This window comes from Nipponia nippon, unplaced genomic scaffold, assembly GCF_047370975.1.
Source record: "Nipponia nippon isolate SJK-2023a ecotype South Korea unplaced genomic scaffold, ASM4737097v1 scaffold_47, whole genome shotgun sequence".
In the NCBI taxonomy this organism is placed as follows: Eukaryota; Metazoa; Chordata; class Aves; order Pelecaniformes; family Threskiornithidae; genus Nipponia; species Nipponia nippon.
The window spans coordinates 865,234-891,322 of record NW_028262366.1 but is presented as its reverse complement, the minus strand read 5'-3'; the positions used below and the strand labels follow the sequence as shown (position 1 = coordinate 891,322).

Below are 26,089 nucleotides of genomic sequence, written 5' to 3'. Positions count from 1 at the left end.
GGGCAAATCTGAGGCCTAGGGGGCAAATCTGGGCCCTAGGGGGGCAAATCTGAGGCCTAGGGGGGTAAATCTGACCCCTGGGGGGGTAAATCTGGGATCTAGGGGGCAAATCTAAGGCCTGGGGGGGTAAATCTGGGGTCTGAGGGGTGGCAGGACCCGGACGCCTGGGTCCCTCCAATCACCCCGGACGCCTGGGTCCCATGAGGGTGTGGGAGGGACAATGACGTAGGTGCCACCACCGGCTGCGGTGACGGTCCCCGAGGGGGCACGGGGAGGTAGGTGCTGGCGGGGGGGGGGAGAGCTGCACCCGGACGCCTGTGTCCCTTTTTTGGGGGGGGGACGGGGACACCCAGGGGTGGGAGCAGGAGGTGAGGAGGAGGGGGGACACCCACACCCGGACGCCTGGGTGCCTCCGCGGTTGCGGAAAGGGAAGTGGAGGGGGTTCCTGCGCGTGGGTGCCTCGGCGCGGTGATGGTGGCCACACCCGGACGCTTGGGTCCCTTAGGGTGGTGATGGGGTCCCCTCCCGGACCTCTGGGTCCCCTCTTGGGTGCCCGGGTCCCCACCCGGACGCCTGGATCCCCTGTAGGATGTCCTCTCCGGCGCTGTCCCCGGCGATGGCCTCGGCCACGGCGGCCTCGAAGCGGGCGCTGCGGGCGTTGGCGGGGTTGGCGGAGGCGTTGGAGACGCCGGAGACGGTGGCGGCGGCGCTGGCGGAGGCGAAGGCGGCACTGGCGGAGGCGGAGGAGGCGCTGGAGGGGCTGGAGGAGGTGTTGGTGGCGGCGATGGCGGCGGCGGCGGCGATGGCGACGCCGACGCCGGGGTTTGATGCCGAAGGTCTCTACCGGGCACTGGGAACGGCCGCCGACGCCAGCGCTTCCGAGCTGGAACGGGAGCTGAGCCGGAATCGCCGGCGCCGCTGGGGTCTGTGGGTGGTCCGGACCATTGCCCTGGTGCTGATGCTTCTCTGTGCCCCCCTGTGTGAGTACAGACCAGTATAGACCAGAATGGACCAGTTCAGACCAGTAGGGAGCCCTACAGATCCGCTTGGCCCAGTAATGCTGGTAGAGAACCTTACAGACCAGTACAGACCAGTAGGAAGCTCTACAGGCCAGTAAAGACTTTTTCTTGCCCTCACCAGTATAGACCAGAACGGACCAGTTCAGACCAGCAGGGAGCCCTACAGATCCGCTTGGACCAGTAGTGCTGATAGAGAACCTTACAGACCAGTACAGACCAGTAGGAAGTTCTACAGGCCAGTAGGGACCAGTTTAGACCAGTAAGTATCACAAGGAACCACTGTGGAGCAGTACAGACCAGTAGGAAGCTCTACAAGCCAGTAGAGACTTCCTCTTGCCCTGACCAGTATAGACCAGAATGGACCAGTTCAGACCAGCAGGGAGCCCTACAGATCCGCTTAGATCGGTAATACCAGTAGAGAACCATGCAAACCAGTAGGAAACCCCACAGACCAATAGCAGCTTTCCCCTGCTCTGACCACTACAGACCAGTTTGGAGATATATGGGCCAGTAAGGAGGTCTACAGACCAGTTCAGACCAGTATATACCAGTAGGGACCAGTAGGAGCCATTGTAGATCAATAGGGACCAGTAAAGACCAGTGGGTTGCCCTACAAACCAGTGTAGACCAGTATGGAGCTTCCCCTGCCCCAACCAGTATGGACTGGGGGACACTGGGAGGGGACTGGGGACACCTGGAGGGGATGGGGGAGACTGGGATGGAACTGGGAACATTGGGAAGGGACTGGAGACACTGGGAGGGGACTGGGGACACGGGGATGGGACTGGGGACACTGGGAGGGTACTGGGACAGCAGGAGGGGATAGGGGACACCGGGAGGGGACAAGGACACTGGGACAAGACTGGGGACAGTGGGAGGGGACAGGGGATGCTGGGAGGGGGCTGGGGACACTGGGAGGGGATGGGGACACCAGAAGGGGACAGGGACACTGGGATGGGACTGGGGACGCTGGGAGGGGACGAGGACACCAGGTGACGTCCCCGTCCCCCCCGATGTCCCCGCAGTGTCCCTGGACGCGGTGCGGGAGGCGGTGGGGGTGACACAGGAGAGCCACCTCGTCCCCTGCCTGGCCACCGTCGCCCTGGTCTGCCAGGTGGCCCTGTGGGGCACGGGGACATCCAAGCGTCACTTGGCCACCGCTGTCACCCACCAACGTCACCAAGCCCTCCGCTACCGCCGCCTGGCCCGGGACGCCGCCGCCGCCACCGCCGCCACCACCGAGGCCACCGAAGCCATCGCCACCGCCAGTGCCACCCTGGGGATGCTGGAGGAGGTGACCGGTCACCTGAGGTCCCTGATCAATGCTGTCACCCAGGATCTGGAGGTGGCCCGGGGCTTCCCTGCCAGCGCCCGGGCCCTTGGGGACGCCGTGGTGGCCTTGGGGACGGTGACGGGGGACAAGGAGGGGACGGAGAAGTTGGCCCGGGCACTGGAGGCTCTGCCAGGGGATGAGTAGGGACAGGGACGGGGACACCGGGAGGGTCCTGCTCATCCTGGGGACACCCCGATGTCCCTTCTCCATCCTGGGGACACCCCGATGTCCCCTGTCCCGGCTGGGGACACCCTGATGTCCCCTGTCCCAGCTGGGGACACCGGGAGGGGTCCTCTTCATCTTGGGGACACCCCGATGTCCCTTCTCCGTCCTGGGGACACCCCGATGTCCCCTGTCCCGGCTGGGGACACCAGGAGGGGTCCTCTTCATCCTGGGGACACCCCGATGTCCCCTGTCCCGGCTGGGGACACCCTGATGTCCCCTGTCCCAGCTGGGGACACCGGGAGGGGTCCTCTTCATCTTGGGGACACCCCGATGTCCCTTCTCCGTCCTGGGGACACCCCGATGTCCCCTGTCCTGGCTGGGGACACTTGGATGTCCCTCCTCTTGGGGACACCAGGATGTTCCCTGTCCCGGGGACGTTGAGGACGTCCCCTTGGTGGCCCAAGGACACCAGGGACGGGTTGGTGACACCGTCCCCTGTCCCCCCCAATAAACCTCAGGAACACGCCGGGCCCCCAACCTGTCACTAGGGGTTGGGGACACGGGGACACCAGGGGACGGGGACACCCCCATTCAGAGGACACCAGGAGGAGGGATGTCCCCAAAGCATCCCCGTCAAAGGGCTTGGCACTGTCCCCAGTGTCCCCAAGGAGGCCTGGCGGGATGGTCCCAAGCCATGGGGGGGACACATCGGGGCCATCAGCAGGGCTGTGTTGGGGACAGCATTGGGGACACACTTGGGACATCACCGTGGCCATGCTGGGGGCCAGCCCTGGGGACAAGCCAGGGCCACACTGGGGACATCACGGGCTGTGTTGGGGACATCCCTGAGGCCACTTTGGCTCCAGCATTGGGGACACTCCAGGGGCCACCGTTGGGGACACATTGGGGACACGCTGAGGCCACCATCGGGGCTAGCATCGGGGACACAAGGGGGACATGGCGGAGCCAGCGCTGGGGACATGTTGGGGACATCGGGGGACATGGGGGGGGACGACGGACATTGAAGATTGCAGGTGGCCGTGTTGGGGACATTGAGGGGAGGACACCGGGGGTCATGGGGCTGCACTGGGGACAAGGGGGGACATCAGGGGACATTGTGGGGGACATCGGGGGACACCAAGGGCTGTGGGTGGCCGTGCCGGGGACATTGGGGGGGGGACATTGGGGACTATATGGCTGCGTTGGGGACAGCGGGGGACACCGGTGGCCACAGGACCCTTTTGGGGACATCGAGGGACAATCGGGGGACACTGGGGGCTGTGGGACCCTGTCGGGGACATCGGGGGACGTTGGGGGGGACATCGGGGGACACTGAGGGCTGCAGGTGGCCGTGTTGGGGACATCAGGGGGGACATCAGGGACCATATGGCTGCAGTTGGGGACAGCTTTGGCCACAGGACCCGTTTGGGGACATGGAGGGACATCGGGGGACACCGAGGGCTGTGGGTGGCCATGCCGGGGCTGTTGTGGGGGACACTGGAGGCCGTGGGGTCCCGTTGGGGACACTGGGGGGGACACGGGGTCCCGTTGGGGACACTGCGGGGCCGTGGGGTCCCGTTGGGGACACGAGGGGACACCGAGGGGCGTAGGGGTGGCCCCAGGGTGGGTGACGTCCCCGCTGGCCATGGCCCCGCTGGCGGCGTCCCCTCGCCCGGCCCTCGTGGGCCGAGCCTGGCCCAGCCCCGGGCCAACGTCCCGCCACGGCCGCCGCCATCGTTTCCCGGTCCCCCGCGTCCCCGCCGCGTCCCCGCCGCTGCCACCGCCACCCATGGGGACCCCCGAGGCCACCGGCGCCATCATCCCCCCCGAGGTGGGACAAAGCTCGGTGCTGGATGGCGGGGACGGGGCGGGGGGGGGGTGGGGACAGAGGGGTGGCGGAGGTGACACGGGGACGGTGGGGACGGGGAATGGGGTGGCAGGGGGGTGACAAGGTGATGGGGACAGGGGACAGGGCAGTGGCAGAGGGGACGGGGGTGGCAGAGGGGACACGGGGACGGTGGGGACGGGGACTGGGGTGGCAGGGGGTGACGGGGGTGGCAGAGGGGACAGGGGGACAGGGGACGGGGTGGCAGGGGGGTGGCAGAGGGGATGGGGGTGGCAGGGGGGTGACAAGGTGATGGGGACAGGGGATAGGGCAGTGGCAGAGGGGACGGGGGTGGCAGAGGGGACACGGGGACGGTGGGGACGGGGACTGGGGTGGCAGGGGGTGACGGGAGTGGCAGAGGGGACAGGGGGACAGGGGACGGGGTGGCAGGGGGGTGGCAGAGGGGATGGGGACGGGGGACAGGGCAGTGGCAGAGGGGACGGGGGTGGCAGGGGGGTTATGGGGGTGGCAGAGGGGACAGGGGGACAGGGGACGGGGTGGCAGGGGGGTGGCAGAGGGGATGGGGGTGGCAGGGGGGTGACAAGGTGATGGGGACAGGGGACAGGGCAGTGGCAGAGGGGACGGGGGTGGCAGAGGGGGCACGGGGACGGTGGGGACGGGGACTGGGGTGGCAGGGGGTGACGGGGGTGGCAGAGGGGACAGGGGGACAGGGGACGGGGGTGGCAGGGGGGTTATGGGGGTGGCAGAGGGGACGGGGGACAGGGGACGGGGTGGCAGGGGGGTGACAAGGTGATGGGGACGGGGGACAGGGCAGTGGCAGAGGGGACGGGGGTGGCAGGGGGGTTATGGGGGTGGCAGAGGGGACAAGGGGACAGGGGACGGGGTGGCAGGGGGGTGGCAGAGGGGATGGGGGTGGCAGGGGGTGACGGGGACAGGAAGGTGGGGGACAGGGAGGTGGCAGTGGGGACAGGGGGACAGGGAGTGGTGGGGACAGAGGACAGGGGTGGCAGAGGGGATGGGAGGTGACAAGGAGACAAGTGCCATGGGGGACCCCAGGGTGGCATCTGGGGACCCTGAAGGTGACAAGGGGGAACCTCGAGGAGGGGACAGGGACATGGGGGACCCCAGGGTGGCATCAGGAGACCTGGAAGGGGACATCAGGGGACCCCAGGGAGGGGACAAGGGACGGGGGGACCCCAGGGTGGCATCTGGGGACCCCAGAGGGGACAGGGGCCATCGGGGACCCTGCCACCAGCCGTGTCCCTGTCCCCAGGTGTCCCCAGAGCTGCTAGAACCGCTGGTGACCGTGGTGGCCATCCTGGGTGAGCTGGGGGCCACCGCAGGGGACGTCCCCCTGGCCAGGCCACCGGGCTCGCTGCGGGCCGGGCTGGTGGCCCTCATTGGCAACATCAGCCGGGCCATGGGCCACAGTCACGGAGAGGCCACTCGCCTCCGTCACGCCCTGGCCACTGCCGGGGCCACCAGGGCCACCACTGGGACCACTGCTGTAGTCCCGCGGGGGGATCCCGCTGTCCCCAGGGCCACCGCAGGGGACGCCTGGGCCACCGTGGCAACCATCGCCCGTGGGTGGCGGGAGGCGGTGGCCTCGGTGGCGACCACCTGGGACAGGGTGGCAGGGAACGCCACGCGCTTGAAGGACGCCTGCGGGACCGCGGCCACCGCCGGGGCCACCGCCGGGGCCACCGCGGGCCACCTGGCAGCGGCGGTGGCCCAGGAGGACAGGGCACTTCAGCAGCTGCTGGCAGCCACCCGGGCACTGCCGGTGGCCTCAGAGCTGGCCACAGTGACCTCGGAGGTGGCAGCCCACAAGACACGGGTGGCCGAGGCCAGCGCGGGGCTGCGGGCGGCCACCGAGGCCACCGAGAAGATGGCGGTGGCAATGGTGGAGACGGCGGTGGCCAGGGAGCGGGGACGGCTAGCAGCGGTGGCCCGTGAGCCCCTGGGACGCTTGGTGGCCGCCTGTCACGGGGCCACCCGCTTCTATGGCCACCTGCGGCACCTCCTCGAGGACATCGAGGCCACCGTGGCTACTATGGCTGCTGGACACGGTGGCCCTGAGGGGGCAGATGGTGGCCCTGAGGCTCCTGGGGTGGCCCAGGAGGGTCCCGGTGTCCCCGAGGACCCGATGGCGGCGGTGGCGGTGGCCGAGGCGCTGTGGGACGCCAGCGCCCGCCTGGCCCAAGGCCACCTCCTGAAGACGCTACCGGTGGCCCGGCGACTCCTGACCACCCTCGGTGTCCCCGATGCCACCACGGCCACCACCGTGGCCCAGCGTTGCCGGGAGGCCACCGCCGCCCTCCCGGGGCTGCTGCCACGGGGCCCGCGATAGGGGACGGTGGCTTTTTTGGGGACCGGTGGCTTCGTTGGGGACCGGTGGCATTAACACATCGCTGCTGAAGTCCTGGTTCTGCGTCACTTTGTCCCCAACCCGTGTCCCCTCCCGCGTGTCCCCGTGTCACCTCTCTCGTGTCCCCACGGAGGTTCCCGGTGTCCCCAAAGCCACCATGGCCCCATGGGGAGGGCCAATGTCCCCAAGGCCACCGCAGCGGCCCGAGAGGGTCCCGGTGGCCTCAGGGCCACGCGGAGGAGTCTCCTCCGCCCCCGGTGTCCCCTCCGTGTCCCTGTCACCTCCCGCGGGTCCCCTCCGTGCCCCACGCGTGAGGGGAAAAAGGGGGGAAAGAAAAGAGGGGGAAAGGGGGGAAAACGTGGGGGGAGGGGGGAAGGGGGGGAAGGGGGGAAGAGGGGGGAAGGGGGGAAGAGGGGGGAAAAGGGGGGAAAGGGGGGAAGGGGGGAGGAGGGGGGAAGGGGGAAAAGGGGGAAAAAGGGGGGAAAGGGAGGAAAAAGGGGGGAGGGGAGGGGGGGAAGGGGGGAAGGGGGGGAAGGGGGGAAAAGGGGGGAAGGGGGGGAAAAGGGGGGAAGGGGGGGAAAAAGGGGGGAAGAGGGGGAAAAAGGGGGGAAGAGGGGGAAAAGGGGAGGAAAGGGGGAAAAAGGGGGAAAAAGGGGGGAAGAGGGGGGAAGAGGGGGGAAGAGGGGGGAAGGGGGGAAGGGGGGGAAGGGGGAAAAGGGGGCGAAGGGGGGGATAAGGGGGGAAAAGGGGGGAAAAGGGGGGAAGGGGGGGAAAGGGGGGGAAAGGGGGGGGGGGGGGGGGGAAAGGGGGGGAAAGGGGGGTTTCCTCGGCGCCGGGGGATTTTGTCGCCTGTGGATTCCTGGGTTGGGAACCCACCCAAAAGGGGGGGGAAGTGGGGGCCCCCACCCCCCCGCCGGGGGGCGGCCCCCCCCCCCCCCCCCCCAACCCCCCAACTCCCCTCATTAACTGCCAAAAAAGCCGTTTATGGGGGGGGGGGGGGCGCGGCCGCCCGCCGCCGGGCACCGGGGGGGCCCCGGGGGGGATCCCTGGGGGGGTCCCGAGGGGGTCCCCGGCTTCGGCCTCGTGCCACCCCCTCCTCGCATCCCCGGGGGGTCCCGGGAGCGGCCGGGGGGACCCGGTTATCGCTGGGGGGGTGACGAGGACCCCCCGAAAGGGTTGTAGAAACCTCCGCGGGGGGATCGCGGGGGTCCCGTGGGATTTGGGGGGGTGGGGGGGGGGGGAGGGGGAGGAGGAAGGGGGGAGCTCGAGGCGCTGGCGCAGGAGCCCCGTGAGCAGCAGCTCGGCCGAGGCCAAGGGCAGGCGGGCGCTGAGCGCCGGGGCCCAGCACCCCGCGTCCGCCTCGCACGAGATCACCAGGCGCCGCGGCTGGGGGGGGGGGTGCCACGGGGGTGGGGGTCCCCAACCCCCATCGGGACCCCCCGAGCACCCCAGCCCCCCCCCCCCCGGGTAATCTGAGGCTTCTGGGGTCCCCAAAATCCCCCGTGATCCCAATGGGACCCCAAGAGCCCCAGGGTGCCCTGACCCCCCATGACCCCACCCGGGAGACCCCAACCCCAATGGGACCCCCTGACACCCCCCCAGGCCACCCTGACCCCCCATGACGCCCCCCGGGAGACCCCAACCCCAATGGGACCCCCAGGACCCCCTGACACCCCCCCAGGGCACCCTGACCCCCCATGACCCCCGCCGGGAGACCCCAACCCCAATGGGACCCCCTGACACCCCCCAGGGCACCCTGACCCCCCATGACCCCCCCGGGAGACCCCAACCCCAATGGGACCCCCTGACACCCCCCAGGGCACCCTGACCCCCCATGACCCCCCCCCGGGAGACCCCAACCCCAATGGGACCCCCCAAGACCCCCAGGGAGCCCCCAACTCCCCCAGTACCCCCCAGTACTCCCCACTGCCTCCCCTGTCCTCCCTGGGACCCTCATGTCCCCCCCCCCCCCCGATGGCTTTGGGACCCCCCCAATGGCCCCCCGTATCCCTTTGGTCCCCTCCCTGTCCCCCCATGTCCCCAATGTCACCCCATGTCCCCTCCTTCCCAACCCCAAAGGCTCTGGGTCCCCAGTGTCCCCCAGGGTCCCCTTGGGTCCCCTCCCTGGTGGCTCTGGGCCCCCCATGTCCCCCCCCGATGGCTTTGGGACCCCCCCCAATGGCCCCCCATATCCCTTTGGTCCCCTCCCCATCCCCCCATGTCCCCAATGTCACCCCATGTCCCCTCCTTCCCAACCCCAATGGCTCTGGGTCCCCAGTGTCCCCCGCTGTCCCCCAGGGTCCCCTCCCCGGTGGCTCTGGGACCCCCATGTCCCCCCCTTTGGTGGCTCTGGGCCCTCCTGTCCCCGTCCCCCCCCCCACTGTCCCCGCTGTCCCCTCACCCCGTAGGCGTGGGGCATGGCGGGCAGGAAGGTGCCACCACTGCAGGTGACGATGTCCCTCATGTGCTCGGGCTCGGGGCGGACGCTGGGGGTGACGTGGACCTCGTAGCCCTGGGGACACCGGAGGGGGGGACACGGAGGGGACATGGGTGGGGGGGACAGGGCCATCGGTTCAGCCCCGAGCCCCTGCGATGGGTCCGGGCCACGCGGAGGGGACAAGGACACCTTGGGGACAGCGTGAAGACACCAGGGGGGACACTAAGGGACATCAGGGGACACCCCTTGGGGCTGTCCCCGAGGCCACACGGGGTGACAACTGGGGGGACCAAGGGCACTTTAGGGGACAGGGATACCTCAGGGCCACCTTGGGGACACCAGCAAAGGAGGGGACACCCCTCCGGCCATCCCCAGATCGGACCGAGGCCACGTGAGGGGACCCAACTCAACGGGGGACAAGGACACTTGGGGACACGGGGCCACCGTGGGTCCATCGGGTGACATCCCACCCGGTCACCCCGTCCCCAGTGGGTGACCCACGTGATGGGGGGGGACAGGGCCACCTGTGGGGAGGACAGGGCCCCTCGGGGAGGGTTGGGGACAGTTGGGGAGGGTTGGGGACAGTTGGGAGAAGGGTTGGGGACAGTTGGGGACGGTCACCTGGAGCAGGGGGTGGCGGCGGGCGCGGCGCAGGGCCTGGGCCAGGCTGAAGCCGAAGTGACGTTCCTGCTGGCTGTCACGCACCAGGAAGGGACCCGGCACCAGGACACGGCCGCTGCGGGCGCTCTGGGGACACGAGGGGACACGTGGGGACACGTGGTGGCATCCCCGACCCCAGGGACCCCCCAGGTCCCCCCTGTCCCCAAAAACCCCCCTCCCTTGTCCCCCAAAGCCCCCATGTCCCCAAGGATCCCATTCCTTGTCCTTAACGTCCCCCCTTGTCCCCAGGGGCCCTTTCTTTGTCCCCAAGGGCCACCATGTCCCCAAACACCCCTCTTCCTTGTCCCCACAACCCCCCTGTCCCCAAGGAGACCATCCCCTGTCCCCAAGGACCACTTCTTTGTCCCCAAAACAATCCCCCTGTCCCCAAGGACCCCTCCTTTGTCCCCAAGGACCCCCCTGTCCCCAAGGACACCATCCTCTGTCCCCAAAGACCCCTCCTTTGTCCCCAAGGAGCCCCTGTCCCCAAGGACCCCTCCTTTGTCCCCAAGGAGCCCCTGTCCTCAAGGACACCATCCCCTGTCCCCAAGGAGCCCTCCTCTGTCCCCAAGGACCCCCTGTCCCCAAGGACCCCTCCTTTGTCCCCAAGGAGCCCCTGTCCTCAAGCACCCCATCCCCTGTCCCCAAGGACACCATCCTCTGTCCCCAAGGACACCCTGTCCCCAAGAACCCCTCCTTTGTCCCCAAGGAGCCCCTGTCCTCAAGGACCCCATCCCCTGTCCTCAAGGACACCTCTTTTGTCCCCAAGGTTGTCCATATCCCCAAAGATGCCATCCCCTGTCCCCAAGGAACCCTTGTCCCCAAGGACACTGTCCCCAATGCCCCCCATGTCCCTTGTCCCCAAGGGCTCTCATGTCCCCAAGGACCTTCTCCTTGTCCCCAAGACTCCCCGTGTCCCCAAGAAACCTCTCCTTGTCCCCAGAAGCCCCATAGCCCTGTCCCCAAGGACCCCCCACGACCCCAAGATCCCCCTTCTTGTCCCCAAAGCCCCCCTCCCCTGTCCCCCACCCCTGTAGGACCTTGTGGAGCCACTCGGGGGTGACGATGGGGACGCCGCGGGCCACCGCACAGAGGAACTTGACGGTGCGTCGGACGCGGTCGGTCACCAGGTGGGTGCAGTCGAAGATGGAGGTGGCCATGGACCCCCCCAGTGTCTTCAAGGCCACCTCCATGGCTGGGGAGGCCACCACTCCCGTGAACATCACCTGGGAAGGTGGGGACACCACGGGGACGTGTTGGGGACAGCCCCGGGGCGGCCACCACGTGAATGAACAGAACATGGGGACGTAGGGACATCATGGGGACACCCCTGGGGTGGCCACCACACTGATGGACAGAACATGGGGACGTGGGGACACCATGGGGACACCATGGGGACTTTGCTGGGGTGGCCACCACACCAACAAACGGAATATGGGGACATGGGGACACCATGGGGACACCACTGGCGTGGCCACCACATGAATGAACAGAACATGGGGACGTGGGGACACCACGGGGACACCGCTGGGGTGGCCACCACATGAGTGAACAAAACATGGGGACACAAGGACATCATGGGGACATCTCTGAGGTGGCCACCACACTGATGAACAGAACATAGTGACATGGGGACACCATGGGGACATCTCTGAGGTGGCCACCACACTGATGAACAGAACATGGGGACGTAGGGACATCATGGGGACATCTCTGAGGTGGCCACCACACTGATGAATGGAACATGGGGACACGGGGACACCATGGGGACACCATGGGGACACCATGGGGACACTGCTGGCAGGGCCACCACACCAAGGAACGGAACATGGGGACACCATGGGGACATCACTGGGGCGGCCACCAACCCCACAAACCTGGGGCCACCGTGGGGGCAGAGGGACGCCTTGGGGCCACCATGGGGCCACCCCAGGGGGATGCGGGGGGGGGCGGGGGGACGCTCATGGGTGACTTTGGCGGGGGGGGACAGACGAGGGAGTGACCCCGGGGGGGACAGAGGGACGCCCCGAGGGGACACGGGGACACTGGGGGACACCCGGGGCACCCCTGGGTGCTGCCCCTTCCCACAGTACCTTGGGGGGGGTGGAGCCAGGGCCCCCCCGGGGGCGGAGCTGGTGCCCTGTGACCTCTGCTGGCTCCTCCTCCTCCTGGGGTGGGCGGAGCCACAGCATGAGACCCCGCCCCTTCCAAGCAAGCCACGCCCATCCCATTAGGCCACGCCCTGCTTGTCCAATCACCACCCACAAGCACCACCCCACTTGACCCCACCCACCAGCTCCAGACCCCGCCCTATGTTTTGGCCCCACCCCCAAGCCACACCCACCTGAGCTTGCCTCTTAGAGGGGGCGGGACCTGTCCGAGGGGGGCGGGGCTTAGGCGGGGGGCAGGGCTCATCCTGGCCCCGCCCCTTCATGACTGGCAGCTCCGGTGGAGGGGGGCGGGCCTGGAGGCGGGGGCTGCGCCGCACAGGGGTGGGGACAGGAGGTGCTCCGCCCCCAACCCTGCCGGCCCCGCCCTTGCCAGAGGCTCCGCCCCCTGTGGCTCCACCCCCTCGGCTCCTGGCCAGGCGCTGGCTGCGGCGGGGCCCCTCCCCTACCTGGGGAAATTTGGGGGGGGAGGGGGGGTGTCAGTGCCAAGACCCCTGGGTCCCCTTTTTGGGGGGGAGGGACGGGGACCACCCGGACGCCTGGGTCCCCTCGCACTCACCTCCCCGCCGGGCGCTGCTCCGGTCCCCGTCCCCTCCTGGGCCGGCGTCACCGTCACCGGCTCCATGGGGGGGACCCGGGCATCCAGGGGGTCCTGGGGGGGCTCCTCTTCCTCCTCCTCCTCCTCCTCCTTGGGGAGGAAGAAGGGCTGGGTGGGCTCCTCGGGGTCCCAGTTTGGGGTCACGTCTGCGGGAGAGCCGTGCTGGGGACCCAGGTGTCCAGGGTGGGGGGACCCGGGGGTCCCCAAGCAACCGGGGAGGGGACATTTGGGCCACCTACCCTCGGCCACCGGTGGCAAGAAGTTCTGGGTGGGCTCCAAGAAGAGGTCGGGGTCTTCTGGGGGGGGGGGAGGGGGGGAGGGGAAGGAAGAGCCTTGAGGAGGGACCCCAGCACCCAAAAGGGGACCCCAGCACCCAAGAGGGGACCCCGGCACCCGGGAAAGGGGACCCCGGCACCCGGGGCCACCCCGCTTACCCTCGACGTCAGTGTCGCTCTCCGTCACCGTCGCACCCGCGTCCCCGCCGGGGGTGGCCCCGTCACCCCTGGGCCCAGCGCCGTCACCCAAATTCGAGACCAGACGCGGGGATTTGGGGGGGGGAACATCTGGCGGCACAGCTGGATCCACGCCCCTCCGCGGGGTCTCCCCGTTGCGTTGCCCGGCCCCAACATCTGGATTCGGGGCCTCCGCAGCTGTATTTGGGGCTGAATCGTGACGTTTGGGGACCGGTCCTTCCGCGCTTGTGTCACCCCGTGATTCCGGGGACAAACTCGGCCGTTTCGGGGGCGATTCCCGTGGGTTTGGGTCTGCCCCCTTCACGTCGCTATCGCTGCCCGGGGCGGGGCCCCCAACATCTGGATGGGGTCGATTCCGGATTCGGCGCCGGAGGCTCCGAACATCTGGAGTGGGGGCCACCTCCTCCGTGTCGGTGTCGCTGCCATCCCCGGGGCTCGTGGGAGAGGAAACATCTGGATTTCGGGGCCTCGCTGCCACATCTGGGTCACCAGAGGCCCCTCGACACCTTCGCGCCCTCCCAACATCTGGAACGACACCATCGTCTTCAACATCTGTATCGCTGTCCACATTCAGGAGCGGGCACCGGGCTTCAGGGGCTCCGGCATCTGGAGTTGGGGACGTCACCTTCACATCTGGATCGCCATTGGTCCGTGTCGGCCCCTCGGGGTCAACATCTGGCGCAGCGGCCATCTTAGCAACTGTATCCATGACCTCACGGGTTGTCCCACGCGGTTTTGGAGCTCCAACGTTGGGAAAGGCGTTGAGGTCCTCCACATCTGTATCGCTGTCACCACGGGAGGCCACTGAGCCACGGCGGAGGCCACCAACATCTGGATTCGGGGTCTCCATCACCACAGTTGGGTCTTTCCGGGTGTTTCGGGGTGTTTTGTGGCTTTTGGGGCAAAGAAAACCTGAGTCAACGTGTTCTTCTTCCACATCTGTGTCACTGTCCACCTCTAGGTCGCGACGGTCCTTTGGGGGTTCTTCAGCATCTGGATTCGGCTTCTTCATCGCCACATCTGGGTCTTTGCGGGTAATTCGACGGATTTTTGGACGCCCAACATTTGGATTCACCTCGTTCTCCTCCACATCTGTATCGCTGTCCGCCACGAGCATCCAATGTTCGTTTCGGGGTCCTTCAGCACGTGGATTCGGACTCTTCGTCTCCACCTCTGGGTTTCTCGGTACGTTTTGGGTTGCTCGATGGGGTTGTGGAGTCCCAACATCTGGATCGGAAGCCGCCTCCTCCACATCTGTATCACTCTCCACCAGCAGAGTCCGTCGTCCTTCCGCATCTCTGTTTGTGGTCTCCGGCTTCACATCTGGGGCGCTGGGGGCTGTTCTGTGGCTTTCTGGGCACCCAACATCTGGATTGGAAGTGTCCTCCTCCACATCTGTATCGCTGTCCACCACGAGCATCCCACGACCCTTCTGCGAACCTTCAACATCTGCATTTTGCGTCTCCATCTCCACAACTGGGTTTTTTGGTGCGTTTTGGGGTTTTTGAGGGGTTTTAGGGTACCCAACATCTGGATCGGCTCCGTTCTCTTCCACATCTGTATCGCTGTCCACCACGAGCATCCCATGACGCTCTTGTGAACCTTCAACATCTGCATTTTGCGTCTCCATCTCCACAATTTGGGTTTTCGGTGCGTTTTGGGGTTTTTGAAGGGTTTTAGGGTACCCAACATCTGGATCGGCTCCGTTCTCTTCCACATCTGTATCGCTGTCCACCACGAGCATCCCATGACGCTCTTGTGAACCTTCAACATCTGCATTTTGCATCTCCATCTCCACAATTTGGGTTTTCGGTGCGTTTTGGGGTTTTTGAAGGGTTTTAGGGTACCCAACATCTGGATCGGCTCCGTTCTCTTCCACATCTGTATCGCTGTCCACCACGAGCATCCCATGACGCTCTTGTGAACCTTCAACATCTGCATTTTGCGTCTCCATCTGCACAATTTGGGTTTTCGGTGCGTTTTGGGGTTTTTGAAGGGTTTTAGGGTACCCAACATCTGGATCGGCTCCGTTCTCTTCCACATCTGTATCGCTGTCCACCACGAGCATCCCATGATGCTCTTGTGAACCTTCAACATCTGCATTTTGCGTCTCCATCTCCACAATTTGGGTTTTCGGTGCGTTTTGGGGTTTTTGAGGGGTTTTAGGGTACCCAACATCTGGATCGGCTCCGTTCTCTTCCACATCTGTATCGCTGTCCACCGTGAGCATCTGACGACCCTTTTGTGAACCTTCAACATCTGCATTTTGCGTCTCCATCTCAATATTTTGTTTTTTGGGTACATTTTGGGTCATTTGATGGGTTTGGGGGCGTCCAACATCTGGACTGGCTCTGGCCTCCTCCACATCTGTATCGCTGTCCACCACGAGCATCTGATGTCCATTTTGGGGCCCTCCAACAGCTGAGTTTGATTTCTCCGCCTCCACATCTGTATCGCTGTCCGCAAGTGTCCAGCATCCGTTTTTGGGACCCCCAACATCTGGATTCGGGGTCTCCATCTCCGCACCCGGGTTTTCTGGCACCTTGGGGGCCGTGCCACGTATTTTTGGGCAGCCAACATCTGGAAGGGCCTCAGCCTCCTCCACATCTGTGTCACTGTCCACCGCAAGCATCTGACTTCCGCTTTTAGCCCTTCCGACATCTGGATTTGGCTCCCTTTCCTCCACATCTGGATGGCTGCTCACCTCCAGGGCAGCCCGGTGGCAGTTTGGGTGAAAAAGAGCAGTTTCTGGGGGCACCTTGACATCTGTAGCGCTCTCAACCAGGTTGCTGCCTTCCAGATGTTCCACATCTGGACTCGCAGCCTTTGGGGGATTCGGAGAGCGATTTGGGGGCTGAACATGCGGAACAGCCATTTTTCTCCCCACATCTGGATCTGGGGTGGTTTGGGGGCCAAAGCGGCGCTTTTTGGGTCCCCCGACGTCTGGATCTGGGCAGGGCGCGGCTGCATCCGGGTGGCGGCCCGGCGCGAGGGCGCGGCGGCGTTTTCGGGGGGCCCGAACATCCGGGCAAACATCTGGCTCCTCCGGGTCGCTGCGTAGGGGAGGGGGGTGTTGGGAGTTGGGGGTCTGACGGACCCAGGGATCTGGGCGCACCCCCCAAGGAACCCACGCATCGGGGTCCCGCCTACCTCTCCAGCACGACTCGGGGTGAGGCAGCGTCTCCGAGGGCAGGGCCTGAGGGAACGGGGCACAGATTGTTATTGTAGGGCCTACAGTAACCCCAGAGGATCCCATCAAATCTGGGCTCCCCCCCTTCCTCTCCCGACCTCCACATCTCGGTGGTTCCTCCGCTAACACAACACCGGTGTTTATGTAGGTCCTACCATAAGCACCAGCTTGTTGTGTTTTTTTTGTAGGCCCTACGATAATGGCGTGTTCCCCACCCCCCCGCCCCCGCCGGCCTCGCACACTCACGCCAAGGCAGCTCGTCGTCCTCCGAGTCGCTGGCGAGGGGGGGCCCCGGCTCCAGTCCCTGCCCTGCGGAAGATCCGGGTGTTGGTGGGGGAGGGGATGCAGGCCACCCCCCCTTTATGGGGACCCCGAGTGTCTGGGAGGGGACCCCAACATTTAGGGGGGGACCTACCTGCACCCCCCGCAGTGCTGAGGCCTCGGCGGTGCCTTCGCTGCATGGTCTGAAGGGGGGGGGGGAACAACTGCCCCACGGAAACAACTGCCCCCCCCCCCCGCCAGCCCCCCCCCCAGCCCCTAACTGCCCCCCAAATTGCCCCCCTTCAGCTACAACTGCCCCCCGGTCACCGCTGCCCCCCCAACTGCCCCCCTTGGATCCAAAGGACCCCCCCAACTACCTCCCCCATCCTCCAAATGCCCCCCTCATCTGCCCCGGGGCTCCTACTACCCCCCTGGTTTCTAACTGCCCCCCCAACCCTGTATCCTGCCCCAGGGACCCCCCAAATTGCCCTGGAGAGCCCCAAATTGCCCCAGGGACCCCCCCAAACTGCCCCACAGGGCCCCAAATTGCCCCGAGGACCTCCCCAAACTGCCCCACAGGGCCCCAAATAGCCCCAAACTGCCCCAAGGAAACCCCCAAACTACCCCACAGGGCCCAAAATACCCCAGAGAGCCCCAAACTGCCCTGAGGAGCCCCCAAACTGCCTTAAGGACCCCCCCAAACTGCCCCACAGGGCCCCAAATTGCACCAGAGAGCCCCAAACTGCCCCGAGGATCCCCCCAAACTGCCCCACAGGGCCCCAAATTGCACCAGAGAGCCCCAAACTGCCCCAGAGACCCCCCAAACTGCCCCACAGGGCCCCAAACTGCCCCAGGGACCCCCCCAAACTGCCCCACAGGGCCCCAGATAGCCCCAAACTGCCCCGAGGACCCCCCAAACTGCCCCACACAGCCCCCAATTGCCCCAGAACGCCCCCAAACTGCCCCACAGGCCCCTAAATTGCCCCACACACTCCCGGGGACCCCCCAAACTGCCCCACAGGGTCCCAAAATGCCCCGGCAACCCCCTAAATTGCCCTACACCCCTCCCAACTGCCCCTCCACCCCCCCAAGTGCCCCAGGGACCCTCAAACTGAGCCAGGGACCCCCCAAATGCCCCAGGGACCCCCCCTCAGCGCCCCACGGAGCCCCCAAACCGCCTCACAGGACCCCCGCGCTCACCCCTCCCGCGCCAGCGCCCCCCTGCCCCGCCCTCCCGGCCCTATTGGCCACCACCGCCTGGCGTCACCGCCCAACGGCCGCTCCCATTGGCAGCCGCGCCCGTCCGTTCAGCCGGGAGCATAGAGAGGAGCTTGGACGGTCCTCCAAGCGCGGCGGCGCGGCGCTACCATAGAGCGCCCGCCTCCAGCCATAGAGAAATGGCAGAGCGGCCCCGGGGAGGGGGGCGGTGCAAACGGCGAGATGGGGCGGGGCCTCCCGCCCGCGCTGTCCAATGGGAGCACGGCGAGCGGGCGGCGCCGTCCAATGGGAGCGCGGGGCCGGCCGCCGCCGCTTTGTCTATATGAGGCGCCGCGGGGCCGCGGGAGCCGCCATTGTCGCCGCCGCCGCGCTCGCAACAGCGCTCCCGCCTTAAAGGGGCCGCGCCACCGAATCGCCCATCAAGACCGGGTGGGGCCCACCTCTCCGGCACCGTCACCTCGCCCAGCCCTACCCTCGCCGCCACCATGAGGGAGATCGTCCACATCCAGGCGGGCCAATGCGGCAACCAGATCGGGGCTAAGGTGAACAGCGAGCGGGCAGCGTCGGGCCGGGGGGGGGGGGTGGACCCCACCTTCCCTCCCACAGCGGCGCGGCCCCTTTTAAGAAGCCCCTCCCCCTTCGCGCGCAGACAAAGGCGGCCCCGAATGGAGGCGATTTCAGCCTAAAATCGCCCCTTTCCCGCCCGCTGAGGGCCTGAGGTGAAAGGCGCGGCCCCGAAATAGGGGGGATTCGGCCTCAAAATGAAGCGGTTCGGCCCCAAAATGGAGGTTTCCGGCCTCAAAATGGGGGCGCCCCGCCCCCCCCCCCTTCGTCTCACGCGGCCCCAAAATGGCGGTTTCCCGCCGCGCCTGAGGGCAGCGACCCCGGAATGCGGCTTTTCAGCCCCAAAATAGCGTTTTTTTTAATCACAAAATACCTTTTATATCCCGTCACATCAATCCCTTTCACGACGTTCGGCCCCTAAATGGCTATTTTTTGCCTCGACGAGGGAATTTTCAGCCGTAAAATGAAGGGATTAGCCCTAAAATGGAGTGTTTCGCCCCAAAATAAGTGCTTTCATTCCCCCTTCCTTCTCCAAGCGGTATTTTTAAGCTTAAAAATGTGCTTTTTTTTACCTCGGAACCGCGGCGTCCCGCCCCTGCGGCGTGTTCAGCCCCAGAATGGGATTTTTGCCCCCAAAAAAAGGGCTCTGCACCCCCCCAATACGTTATTTTGCTACAAAACGGGCTCTTTCCATTCTCAAAAGGGGGGATTTATACCCTAAAATAAAAAGTTTTGCTTCCAGATCGGGGCGTGCCGCCCACAACGTGTTCGGCCCCCAAAACGGGGGTTTTCAGCCCCGTAAAAAAGGGTTTTTTGAGCCCAAAATGAGCTTTTTCAGCCCCAAAATAGGGGTGTGCCGCCTCTTGTGAGACCCTTGTGGCCCCAAAATGGAAGTTTTTCGCCCCGAAAATGGGATATTTATGCCCCAAAATAGGGGTTTTCTTTTCCAGACAGAAAATAGGGTTGGGGGAGTAAAAAAAAAATAAAAGGGTTTTAAACCCCAAAAGAAAAGGTTTTGGCTTCAATCGGGATTTCTGGCCCCAAGTTGGAGATTTTTGGCCTCGAAATAAGAGCTTTGTTCCCTGAAATGGAGTTTTCAGCCCTAAAATGGGGGATTTTGCCCTCCCAACAGATTTTCTGGCCCTGACGTAGAGGTTTTTAGACCTAAAATAGGGCTTTTTTTACCCCAAAATGGATTTATTTCAGCGTTAAAACGTGGCTTTCTGCCCCTAGAAGGGGTTTCCAGCCCCAAAATGGAGGTTTTCAGCTTCAGAGTAAGATCTTTGTTCCCCGAATTACCATTTTTAGCCCCCAGATGGCTTTTTCCCCCCCCCCAAAATGAGGTTTTTAGGACCCAAAAGGAGCTTTTCAGCCCCCAAAAAAGGATTTTTTTTAGTTGCAACTGCATTTTTTCACAGCTAAACCAAGGGTTTTCGGCCCCCAAAATGGAGGTTTCCAGCCCCAAAATGGAGGTCCTCAGCTCAAGAATGGGATCTTTGTGCTCCCAAATGCCAATTTTCTGCCGCAAATTAAGGGCTTTTGCTCCAAATTTGATATTTTTTTGACCCCAAAATAGGGACTTTTTGCTGCAGAATGACAATTTCGCCCCCCAAATGGATGGTTTTGGCCCCAGAATAGGCTTTTATTATGCCGGAATAGATTTTATTTTGCCGCATAATAGGATTTTCCTTCCCCTTAAAATTTTTTCAGCCCCCAAAAGAATTTTTTTTAGTACCAAAATCGGGTTTTCCCCACCCAAACGGCGATTTTGGTCTCAAAATGGACGTTTTCAGCTTCAGAATAGGATCTTTGTTTCTCCAAACGGAGTTTTCAGCCCCCAAAATGGAGGTTTTCAGCCCTAGAATAGGATCTTTGTTCTCCAAAATGGCAAAAAAGAGGCTTTTCCACCCCAAAAAAGCACTTTTCTGCTCGGCGGTGGTGTTTTTAGACCCATAATAACGATTTTTATCCTCAAAACAGGATCATCTTACTGCAGAATTACAATTTTTCTGCGGCGCCAACATAGAGGCTTTTTGTTCCTAAAAACCACGTTTCAGCCCCAAACCAGAATTCTCACCCCCAGAATCGGCTCTTTTTCCCCCAAAATGGACTTTTCACCCCAGAATTACATTTTTTTTAGCCACAAAATGCCCTTTTTCTGCTCTGAAACGGGATTTATTTGGAAGAAAAATTACAATTGCGGAACTCCAGAAATGGCAATTTTTAAATGCCGGTTTCCAGTCTCCAGAATGCTGTTTTTTAACCCAAATCGGTGGTTTTTAACCCATTTCTCCACCTTCACCCCCAAATTGCCATGTTTTGGCCTGTTTTCACCCACAGGGCGTGGCCCTGTTCCCCACCCCCCCTGTGACCTTGGGGAGGGGGCGGGGGGTCCCCAGAGTGCCCGCCCCTCCCCCACCCTTTGTTCCCAGCCGCCCCTCCCCCCTCGGGCAGATTTTTGGGAGAGGAAAATTGAAATTTCAGGAATTTTTTTTTTTTTTTTCTTTTTGAGGGAAGGGATGGGTATTTTAGGAGGGGGGGAAAAAGGCAAATTTGGGGTGTTTTTGAAATTAATCATTTTTGGAAGCGCCTCCGCGATTCAAACGCTGTTTCCGGTTCCCGCCCGCCTGGTTTTTTTTTTTTTTTTTTTTTTTTTTTCTCCTCTTTCTTTTGGAGGGGTGTGGCCACGCCCAAGCCTGGCCACGCCCCTGCGGGTTTTAGGCTCTGCCCCTTTGGGGCAGGCCCCACCCCTTGGCAGCTGACCCAGCCCCCTGGTTTGGCTCCTTCCCCTCAGAGAGGTCCCACCCCCGTGATTGGTGCTCTGGGGGTGCTCTGGCTCCGCCCCGAGGGCTGGTCTTCCAATAGGACTCCCTCCTCCAATGAGGCCACGCCCCCTGGGTTGCCTCCTCCAATACAATCCCACGCCCTTTCAAAGCTCAACCCCCAGGGTTGGTTCTTCCAGTGAGGCTTCACCTCCTCGCACAGGCTCCACCCCTTTGGGAGACCACCTCAGGCCAAGCTCCGCCCCCTGTATAGACCCCACCCATCCTGAAGCCCCAATGGGGGGGCCCAGGGGTTCGGGAAGGGGTGGAGCCTTTCTGACCACGCCCCTTGTCCCCAGTTTTGGGAGGTGATCAGCGACGAGCACGGCATCGACCCCACCGGCACTTACCACGGCGACAGCGACCTCCAGCTCGACCGCATCAGCGTCTACTACAATGAGGCCACCGGTACGGTGTCACCCCGTCCCCTGTCACCCCCTCGGTGTCACCCCTCCATCCCCATCCCCCCCCACATCCCCGTCCCTTTCCACCTGAGACCTGACAGGCTCGGCTCACCCATCCCGCCACCCTACACCCTCCCTTCCCCTCCTCGGGTTTTGGGGTGGTTTCTGGGGGTTTGGGGGATGAGGAGGCGACGCGGTGTTGTCACCGTCACACCCCTCGGTGACACGGCGATGTCCCCAGGGGGTAAGTACGTACCAAGAGCCATCTTGGTGGACCTGGAGCCGGGCACCATGGACTCGGTGCGCTCAGGACCCTTCGGGCAGATCTTCCGGCCGGACAACTTCGTTTTCGGTGAGTCCCCGTGTCACCCGGTGTCCCCCACGTGTCCCCACCACGTCCTCCTAGGTGACTCTGGGGTGCCCGTCATGGCAGGGTGGCATTTTTCTTCATTTGGTGGCTATGAGGCTCCTGGTGGTGGCCCCTTGGGTGACCATCACCATGGGCTCCCGGTGGTCCGTGGGTTCCCTTCCCAGTGGAGTGGCACATCCCTCCTTGGTGGCCCTCAAGTGCTTGTCACGGTGGGGTGGCAAGTCCCTATTGTCCCTTTCTTGGTGGCCAGGGTCTTTCCCTGTGTCCTCAGAGCTGCCCCCGCTTTGGTTTTGGGAAGGTTATTGGGGTCCTCAAAGGGGTCGGGGTCCCCAAATCAGGGGGATGAGGGGAGATGGGCATCTCTGAGGAGCTCAGGGTGCCCCTGGGTGCATGGTGGAGGTCCCCAAGGAGGGTAACAAAAGGTCCCCAAGCTTCTTGGTGTCCCCAAGGAGATAATGGAGGTCCCCAAGGACCTTAAAGGTTTCTAAGGGCCAGCTGGAGGTCCCCGAGAAGAGGGATGGTGGTCCCCAAGGAGCTCACGTATGGACTGGAGGTGCCCAAGGGTGGCATGGAGATGGAGAAGGAGAGTGATGGAGGTCCCCAGGGTCCTCAAAAGTGGTCTGGAGGACGATACAGGTCCTCGGGAGTCAGGTAGAGAGACCCAAGAAGGGCGATAAAGGTTCTTGAGGGTGGGATGGAGGTCCCCAAAGACCTCAAGGTCCCCAAGAGGGTGCTGGATGTCCTCAAGGAGCTCAAGGGTGAGCTGGAGATAGGTGGGAAGAGCAACGAAGGTCCCCAAGGCCCTTAGTGTCCCCAAGGGTTTGCTAGGTGTCTTCAAAGACGGCGATGGAGGTCCCCAAGGAGCATAAAGTCCCCACACGTGGGCTGGTGGTCCCCAGGGAGGGTGATGGAGGTCTCCAAGGAGCATAAGGTCCCCAGGGGTGGGTTAGAAGTCACCGTGGAGGGTAACAGAGGTCCCCAAGGAGCTCGGGGTCCCCAGGGGTTGGATGGACATCTCCAAGGAGGTTGATGGAGGTCCGCAAGGGTGGGATCAAGGTCTCCAAGGTGATGAAGGTTGGTTTGAAGGTCCCCAAGGTCTTCAAGGTTGGCCTGAAGGCCCCCAAACTGAGCAACCAAAGGCCTCAGTTTCCCCCAGGGAGCCCCTCCATGACGTCCCCACCGTGTCCCCACCTCAGGCCAGAGCGGCGCGGGCAACAACTGGGCCAAGGGCCACTACACGGAGGGGGCCGAACTGGTGGACTCGGTCCTGGACGTGGTGAGGAAAGAAGCGGAGAGCTGCGACTGCCTGCAGGGCTTCCAGCTGACCCACTCGTTGGGCGGTGGCACCGGCTCCGGCATGGGGACCCTCCTGATCTCCAAGATCCGTGAGGAATATCCCGATCGCATCATGAACACCTTCAGTGTCGTCCCGTCCCCCAAGGTGTCGGATACGGTGGTGGAACCCTACAACGCCACCTTGTCCGTCCACCAACTGGTGGAGAACACGGACGAGACCTACTGCATCGACAACGAAGCCCTCTACGACATCTGCTTCCGCACCCTGAAGCTGACCACGCCCACTTACGGTGACCTCAACCACCTCGTCTCGGCCACCATGAGCGGCGTCACCACCTGCCTGCGTTTCCCCGGTCAACTCAACGCCGATCTTCGCAAGTTGGCCGTCAACATGGTGCCCTTCCCGCGTCTTCACTTCTTCATGCCCGGTTTCGCCCCCTTGACGTCGCGCGGCAGCCAGCAGTACCGCGCCCTCACCGTCCCCGAGCTCACCCAGCAGGTCTTCGATGCCAAAAACATGATGGCCGCCTGCGATCCCCGTCACGGCCGTTACCTCACGGTGGCCGCCGTCTTCCGAGGTCGCATGTCCATGAAGGAGGTAGACGAGCAGATGCTCAACGTGCAGAACAAGAACAGCTCTTACTTCGTCGAGTGGATCCCCAACAACGTCAAGACGGCCGTGTGTGACATCCCGCCGCGCGGTCTCAAGATGGCCGTCACCTTCATCGGCAACAGCACGGCCATCCAGGAGCTCTTCAAGCGGATCTCGGAGCAGTTCACGGCCATGTTCCGCCGCAAAGCCTTCCTCCACTGGTACACGGGCGAGGGGATGGACGAGATGGAGTTCACCGAAGCCGAGAGCAACATGAACGACCTCGTTTCGGAGTATCAGCAGTACCAGGATGCCACCGCCGAGGAGGAGGAGGACTTCGGTGAAGAGGCCGAAGAAGAGGCCTGAGGGATGGTCGTCCTCGGAAAGCCCTCGGCCTTCAGCGTCATCGTCCTCGGAGAGCCCTCGTCCTTCAGCGTTGTCCTCGGAGAGCCCTCGTCCTTCGCCGTCATCGTCTTCGGAGAGCCCTCGTCCTTCACCGTTGTCCTTGGAGAGCCCTCGGCCTTCAGCGTCATCGTCCTTGGAGAGTCCTTGTCCTTCATCCTCCTCCTCAGCCTTCATCGGTGTCCTCTGAGAGCCCTTGGTCTTCATCGTTGTCCTCGGCCTTGGTCAGCGTCCTCGGTCTTCGCTGTTGTCACCGGAAAGCACTTGGCCATCGTCCTTGGAGAGCCCTCGGCCTTCCTCACCGCCTTCAGAGCGCCCTTGTCCTTCACCGTGGTCCTTGGAGAGCTCTTGGCCTTCATCATCATCATCCTCAGAGAGCTGTTGGCCTTCACTGTTGGCACCAGAAAGCCCTCGGCCTTTGTCATTGTCACCGAAAAGCTCTTGGCCTTCACCGTTGTCACCACGAAGCTCTTGGCCTTCATCGTGGTTGTCCTCGGAGCCCTGGGCCTTCACCATTGTCACTGGAGAGCCCTTGGCCTTCATCATCATCATCTTCAGAGAGCCCAAAGCCTTTGTCATTGTCCTCGGAGAGCCCGCAGTCCTCCCCGGCGTCATCGGCACCAGAGTCTTCTCGTCCTTCATCATGGAAGCAATGGTCACTAGAGTCCTTCGTCATCGTCACCAGAGAGTCCCAGTCCTTCATCACGGTCATCGAAGAGCCTTCGTCATCGTCACTGGAGAGCCCTCACCCTTCGTCATCGTCACCAGAGAGTCCCAGTCCTTCATCATGGTCACCGAAGAGCCTTCATCATTGTCACCAGAGAGTCCCAGTCCTTCATGGTCATTGAAGAGCCTTCATCATCGTCACCGGAGAGTCCCAGTCCTTCATCATGGTCACTGAAGAGCCCTTGTCCTTCGTCATCGTCACCAGAGCGTCCCAGTCCATTATGGTCACTGAAGAGCCTTCATCATTGTCACCACAGAGTCCCAGTCCTTCATCATGGTCACCGAAGAGCCCTCGTCCTTCGTCATCGTCATGGGAGAGTCCCAGTCCTTCATCATGGTCACCGAAGAGCCCTTGTCCTTCGTCATCGTCACCGGAGCGTCCCCGTCCTCCACCGCCATCTCTGTCACCAGAGTCCCCGTCCCCTCTCGGTTGTCACCGTCCCCAGAAGGCCCCCGTCACCGCAGAGCCACCGTCCCCTCCGTGTCCCCACGTCCCCCACCGCCGCCGCGGGGGGGGGAGGGGGGCGTGTGACATCACCACTAAATTATTGCAGCCCCCGGGCACCAATTCGCCCCCGTTTCCACCCAAAGCCACCGCTCCAGGGGGCTCCCGGGTGGCCCTGTCCCCCGTGTCCCCAAGCGGGGGCTCTCCTGTCCCCTCCGTGTCCCCTCCCCCCCCAAATCCAGCCTTTTTTTGGTTCGTTTTGCCCCTTTTTAAGCTTTTTTTCCCCTGCCCCCCCCTTTTTTTTTTTTTTTTTCATATTGAAAAGCCGCCCCCGGGCGAGGAATAAACCCGGGATGTAAAGCCACCCTCGTGTCCCTTGTCCCCTTCCCGTCCCCGTGTCACCCCCCCCCGATGTCCCCAAGGTCCCCTCGGGGTCCCCACGTCCTCGGTGGCCCCTCGAGGTCCCTTTGTCCTTTTAGGGTCCCCTCCAGGTCTCCATGGGGGGGGTCCCACCTCGAGATGTCCCCACCAGGGTCTTGATGTCCCCACCAGGGTCCTCGATGTCCCCTTTAGGGTCCCTCTGGGGGGGTCCCACCTCAAGATGTCCCCACTGGGGTCCTCGATGTCCCCTTTAGGGTCCTTGATGTCCCCTTTAGGGTCCCTCTGGGGGGGTCCCACCTCAAGATGTCCCCACCGGGGTCTTTGATGTCCCCTTTAGGGTCCCTTTGGGGG

The 26,089-nt window shown here is 63.7% G+C and overlaps 4 protein-coding genes across 4 annotated transcripts; 3 read left to right on the top strand and 1 right to left on the bottom strand.

Moving 5' to 3' along the window:
- Nucleotides 1-228: 228 nt before the first annotated feature.
- Nucleotides 229-3,477, top strand: LOC148052555 (uncharacterized). Its single transcript, XM_087730052.1, has 3 exons — nucleotides 229-275; nucleotides 589-980; nucleotides 2,045-3,477. The coding sequence occupies exons 2-3, from the start codon at nucleotides 590-592 to the stop codon at nucleotides 2,494-2,496; spliced, it is 843 nt and encodes a 280-aa protein (XP_087586178.1). The 5' UTR covers nucleotides 229-275; nucleotide 589; the 3' UTR covers nucleotides 2,497-3,477.
- Nucleotides 3,478-3,862: 385 nt separating this feature from the next.
- Nucleotides 3,863-6,782, top strand: LOC148052554 (uncharacterized). Its single transcript, XM_087730030.1, has 2 exons — nucleotides 3,863-4,348; nucleotides 5,637-6,782. The coding sequence occupies exons 1-2, from the start codon at nucleotides 4,163-4,165 to the stop codon at nucleotides 6,711-6,713; spliced, it is 1,263 nt and encodes a 420-aa protein (XP_087586156.1). The 5' UTR covers nucleotides 3,863-4,162; the 3' UTR covers nucleotides 6,714-6,782.
- Nucleotides 6,783-6,839: 57 nt separating this feature from the next.
- On the bottom strand, nucleotides 6,840-17,742 carry LOC104014481 (uncharacterized). Its single transcript, XM_087729813.1, has 14 exons — nucleotides 17,719-17,742; nucleotides 16,673-16,721; nucleotides 16,504-16,566; nucleotides 16,218-16,263; nucleotides 13,029-16,120; nucleotides 12,834-12,890; nucleotides 12,556-12,740; nucleotides 12,173-12,445; nucleotides 11,922-11,996; nucleotides 10,869-11,054; nucleotides 9,790-9,915; nucleotides 9,133-9,243; nucleotides 7,686-8,117; nucleotides 6,840-6,953 (listed from the first exon to the last, which is right to left on the bottom strand). The coding sequence occupies exons 2-14, from the start codon at nucleotides 16,716-16,718 to the stop codon at nucleotides 6,840-6,842; spliced, it is 4,806 nt and encodes a 1,601-aa protein (XP_087585939.1). The 5' UTR covers nucleotides 16,719-16,721; nucleotides 17,719-17,742.
- Nucleotides 17,743-18,076: 334 nt separating this feature from the next.
- On the top strand, nucleotides 18,077-25,721 carry TUBB (tubulin beta class I). Its single transcript, XM_087730023.1, has 4 exons — nucleotides 18,077-18,278; nucleotides 21,422-21,530; nucleotides 21,768-21,878; nucleotides 23,093-25,721. The coding sequence occupies exons 1-4, from the start codon at nucleotides 18,222-18,224 to the stop codon at nucleotides 24,148-24,150; spliced, it is 1,335 nt and encodes a 444-aa protein (XP_087586149.1). The 5' UTR covers nucleotides 18,077-18,221; the 3' UTR covers nucleotides 24,151-25,721.
- The last annotated feature ends 368 nt before the right edge of the window (nucleotides 25,722-26,089 follow it).